General features: G+C 44.1%; 1 protein-coding gene across 1 annotated transcript in view; it reads left to right on the top strand.

Moving 5' to 3' along the window:
- Positions 1 to 1,560, top strand: part of LOC147613230 (uncharacterized) — a 1,655-nt gene extending 95 nt beyond the window's left edge. Inside the window, exons 1-2 of the mRNA XM_086782497.1 lie at positions 1 to 294; positions 382 to 1,560. The exon at positions 1 to 294 is cut by the window's left edge and continues 95 nt beyond it. Of these exons, the coding sequence (XP_086638623.1) occupies positions 1 to 294; positions 382 to 1,353 (1,266 nt within the window). The 3' untranslated portion in view covers positions 1,354 to 1,560. The remainder of the gene's footprint in view (positions 295 to 381) is intronic.
- Positions 1,561 to 5,075: the final 3,515 nt, after the last annotated feature.

The raw sequence follows: 5,075 nt of genomic DNA, 5'->3' as shown, positions 1-5,075 counted from the left end.
GACAAGATTTTTGGCTCGTTGGGCTCGGACATGTTGCCTTCGTGGCGCCTCGGCGATCAGGAGCAACGGATGAAGGTGCCCTCCTCCCCCAAGATCGAGGAGGAGGAGGAGGAGGAGGAGGTTCTTGGCTTTGGTGGACACGGTGGCGCTCGTGCTTCTTCCTTTTGGTCAAGTGAGTACCAGTTTCATGGGCCTGAAGGGGATTTTGATGGCATGGACGTTGAGGACGATGCGGAAGAAGAGGGTCAGCAAATGAGGCGAATGGTTGGATTAGACGCCACACTGGATTTCGAGGCAAGAAAGAATTATGTGATTTCTTTCTTTGTGTGCTCTTTTTCTTGTTTAATACATCCTTACATCCTTTGACTTGAATATGGCTAGGACGAAGAAGACGAGTTTGATAAGGCTGCGTTGGGCTGCGAAGGGAACGCAGAAAGGGTCTACATGAGGGAAATCAAGGAAGAGGACAGAAAATTGGGCATATCTAGTTCTCTTCCTCTATCCTGTAACGACTTGAAAACAGCGCCAAGGGATCCTCGCGCCAACCATTTAGCTGCAAGAGCCCGCTTAGAAGAGGATGCCAGAGAGGCAGCAGCAGCAACCATCGAACGTAAAAGCAAGGAGGCGGCAATGAAAACAGAGCATACGAAGCTAGCAGATGGAGATCCAGGGTTTGTGAGGACTACATATGATGTAGCGAGTGGGGTCAAGAGAAGCAATGAGTCAAGGATGGATGGTGCATTCTCTCGACAACCTTCACCAGCAGAGCATCTTGCCAACATTGAGGGGAAGAACAAACCTCCCAAGCGGGTCAGATTTGCTATTGATCTTCAAGAGCCAGGAGATCAGGAGAAAGATGCACAGAAGGTCTCGATAAGAACCAAAGCTCACTCAGATCATGCATCACAGGTACCTGACTACGTGAGGAATCCTTCTAAGTATACTCATTATACCCTTGATTGGTCAGTTGAGGATAATGACATGTCAAATATGGAAGCGTTCAAGGCATGCACCGATAGCTTAAGAAAGAACCTGAAAGAAGAATGTGGTGACTTAGAGGACCCACCGAAGAAAATTCAGTACATACCTAGACATAGTAGGACTTTTGGAAACAATCAAAAGAGCAATATGGAAGAAGCTGATCAGTCTGTCGAGCATGTAAGGAGGACTAGAATGTGCATAGACCATTTTGAGAAGGAAAGTGACAGTTTTGGAATGCTGAGTGATGATGCCAGAGGTTTTAAGAATGAGGAATCAGCTCCTGGTTTTGGCTCAATTCTAGAGAGGAAATCAGTCAAGACTCCTAAGAAGTACAGATTAAAAAAAGAAGCTGAAAAGGGGATGGAGATTTAATCTAGCCTTGGTTTTTATGTGCCAATTCTAGTGGTAAGGTTCTATTGAGGAGGATTTTTGAGAATGGCTAACCCGTTACTTGAAGATCTAGTTGTGCTGTTTGATTATTTAAAAAAAGCCTAAGATATCTGGTGTTGTGTGATGAATTTTTTCGCTACAGCCTAACAATGTAAGAAGTCCCCCTCTTTTTTATATTTTTTCAGTTTTTAAGGGAATTGCATGATGCATTTTAACCGTGGTTATGGAAATGATGTTTGTTTGTGCACGTGCGCATGTGTAAATTCTAATACGCTGTGCTCACAGATGAAGAGTTTTCCTGTGTGTGAATTTCCTGCTGGAACTTTCTGAGTTTAACTGCATTTCATCAGTGATTTCTTCTGCCTGAGACTGCAGCAGTCTGTGCTCTCTCTCTCTCTCTCTCTCTCTCTCATCCGTGTGCATGCATGCATGCATGCTCACACAAGCACACGTGTGTGTGTGTGAGAGAGAGAGAGACCAGGCAGACTTGCAGCCTTACACAGAGGCATCAGAATTTAGATGCCATTTCTGTGTAAGGCTGCAAGTCTGCCTGGTCTCTCTCTCTCTCTCACACACACACGTGTGCTTGTGTGAGCATGCATGCATGCACACGGATATAACAGGTGCCGGAGTTTAGTTGTCACATTAGTGTATGTTCTATTAATGTCTTCTGCCTAAGACTGCAACAGTCTGCATGGTCTCTCTCTCACACACACAGGATTTATTAACATCTGCACATTAATCTTACGTAACATCTTTTTGGTCTCATATACCCTTGGGGTCTTTAGTAGACGTTAATATAATCTCTCTCTCTCTCTCTCTCTCTCTCTCTCTCTCACACACGCGTGCACATGCGCACGTGTACGTGCACACAAAGATATAGGCTTTCGAGTTCAAATGTTACTAGTATGTTCCATAATTGTCTTCTCCCTATGACCGCAACAGTCTGCATGATCTCTCTCTCTCTCTCTCTCTCTCTCTCTCTCTCTCACACACACACACATGCACACACATAATTATGTCCCATTGTTTGGACATAGTGAGGCTAGCATGAGGCTATGTCCCATTGTTTGGACATAGTGAGGCTAGCATGAGGCTGGATATGATACTTGTGTGAATTGGATTATTGGGTTATATAATTTTGGAAAAAGTACTGTTACATCTCCTAGTAAGGAATTTCCTTTTCATAATCGGAATGAAATTGCTAGCGTGGTCTAGAAAGTTTCGTGTATTCACTTCATCAAAAGAGTGGTCTAGAAAGTTTAGTGTATTCACTTCATCAAAAATGTATCTCAAAGTTGGATTACAGTTACTTCATGGTTATGCTTATGTGTGATTGGATCTTGGGTGGACCCTCAAGTAATTGTGATTCTTGCTTTGATGTGTTTCTCTCTCTCTCACACACACACACACCCCTTTCCCATGTTTTGGTTTGCTCTAGCTGTAAGCTGGCACAGCTCAGTACTCAAGTATGGAATAGCTAGTTTGGCCAGAGCCAGGAGGCACCTATACTACTCTCTTGGTTTTTCAGATTAGATATTTTCATATCCATAGGCAACTGCATCTGTTGGCATATTTAGCAATCAAATTGCTAGCAAATTGAAGAGCTATTTGTGTGTGCCAAGTCAAAATCTGTTTGCATGTGTCTGGTTTTGCTTGATTTGGTCCTGTCGTCCTCAGCGTTTGGTTGATGTGCCGTTTATGAGGTAATCTTTGGAGACCATATTATAAGAAACGGACCAAGGAAAAAGTGCAGTTACACTATATTTTTGGCCATGCATGGAGAGATGAGATGAACATTATGATGAAATTGTGAGCTGCAAATGAGTTGCTCCAGTAGTTTCTTCTTGCAGCTCCTATCACATGATGAGTGCTGCTGTGCTGCTGAGGTCAACTTGTGGGCCACCGATGCTGTATTGTCATGTGGATTGTTAATCATTTAGTGTTGTATCTAGGCTTGCATCTGTGATGAGCAGTGTGAATAAGATTGCAAGCTAATCAGTGGAAGAGAGGCATGTTCTCGCAGTGAGAATAAGAGTAACTAAAAAGAAATAATGCTTTTTTGTAAGAGGGCAAATTTATGCAAGTTCAAGAAGATCTCTTTCTGTGGTTTCTTCAGTGACTAGGTCTTGATGCGAAAGTGTGACTATTTTTGTAGCGTGGACATTCCTTGGATTTATTTGCGTGGCGTGATTTATCTACAAATTTTGCCATAAGGGATTGGCCTCTCTAATGCAGAAGCTCTGAAGGTGAGAGTATGCCGAATAAGTGTAGGCTGGACAAAGTAATTCCAGCATTAGTGTAGCTCTCAAAAAGGAGAACAGAGTTCAAAGCAGAAGTGTATGACAAACCTGAATGGCCTTGTGTGACTTAAAAGTATGGGGATGGGTAAAATTTTAGTTGGCCATGCCTCAGCCAGAGTGTTGTCCTTTTTGACACGAGCATCCATCCATCCATCCTGGCACTTTGATGCCACGTGGACATGACTGTCTAGGACAAGTGCAAACCTAAGGCAGGCCACCAAGCATTTTGTGAGCCCCTGGCCCCCTGTCCAGGGACGAGTCACTAGCGGCCCCACCTTTGTAACCCACTAGCGGTATGAAATGATGTACGAGTCTCTTGGACACTTATTAGATGCTTGTCAGGTGTCCGTGTCTACTAGGTATGTAGGACCTAGGCAGGAAGGAGTCTTTTGTAGAGTGTGAACTTCGGTCCCAGGAACACATCTTAGAAGATCATCAAAATTGCAGCCCTCAAGCACATGATCTTTGGCTGTGCTGTCCTACAGCCTGTAATGAAAAAGATAGACATATTTGAGGTAATCCAATTCACTCCAGATTCTGCCCTATTCTTATACTCATTCTTTATTGCAACAATCAAACCAATTTCAAATTTTCCTCCGAAAGGCACTACGTAGGTCACTGTGTGACCAATGTAATAATAGACACGGAGAGCTCAAATGTCCATGGCCAAGATGTCCACCTCACGTGGCAGTCGCCGGTGCCTCCTATGGTGTCAGAGGATGTCTTGAATCTGGAGTTTGAAGGGTGGAAGATCTGAATCTTTGAGGGCAAGGGTGTCTAACTCTATGGAAGGAGGTTGCCGGATCTCTGTCTTCACAGGTGCGCGCAGGTAAGGCATCTTGAAATCGATCACAGGGTGAGTGTATCCCATATCCTCCATGTGGCTAGTAGTGTCTGGGCAGGGAGAGATGCGCAGACATCAAGAGACATCGATGCAAACATACACACACAAAGGATAGTACAGCAAGAGACTTCAACCAGGACTCCATCACACACCTCTTCAACCCCTAGGAACAGATAGAGCTGATAGTACCCACCTCTAGTAACCACATCTAGTAAGTACATCCCCAAGCTTCTCTAATCACTATAGTGCATCACCCGAGCAAGAGGGCCCTTTATCTCATAATACACTAGGCATCTAAACAAGTTACGTTCCTTTTGGCTGTCTCTCTCCACTCAATTATAGCCAGTATATCCACCTCCAATCCTACTCTCCCAAGCCTAGTCCCCCCAGAGAGAAGTTCCATACTTCATGGCAAGTCTGATGAGTATGTCAGAGAGCCACTTGGGTTTTTAGAAATGGGTAGTCTCTTTGGTACATCCCAAGGCTAATCAAGATTAAGAACTTCAAGTTAGGTTAACCATAGCTAGGGGTTAGGTATCTAAGTGGGGGTTAGTACT

This window comes from Cibotium barometz, chromosome 44 (genome assembly GCF_041138505.1).
Source record: "Cibotium barometz isolate CiBa-2024 chromosome 44, ASM4113850v1, whole genome shotgun sequence".
Taxonomy (NCBI): domain Eukaryota; kingdom Viridiplantae; phylum Streptophyta; class Polypodiopsida; order Cyatheales; family Cibotiaceae; genus Cibotium; species Cibotium barometz.
Note: the sequence above shows the minus strand (reverse complement) of the source record. Positions and strands in the feature narration are given on the sequence as shown.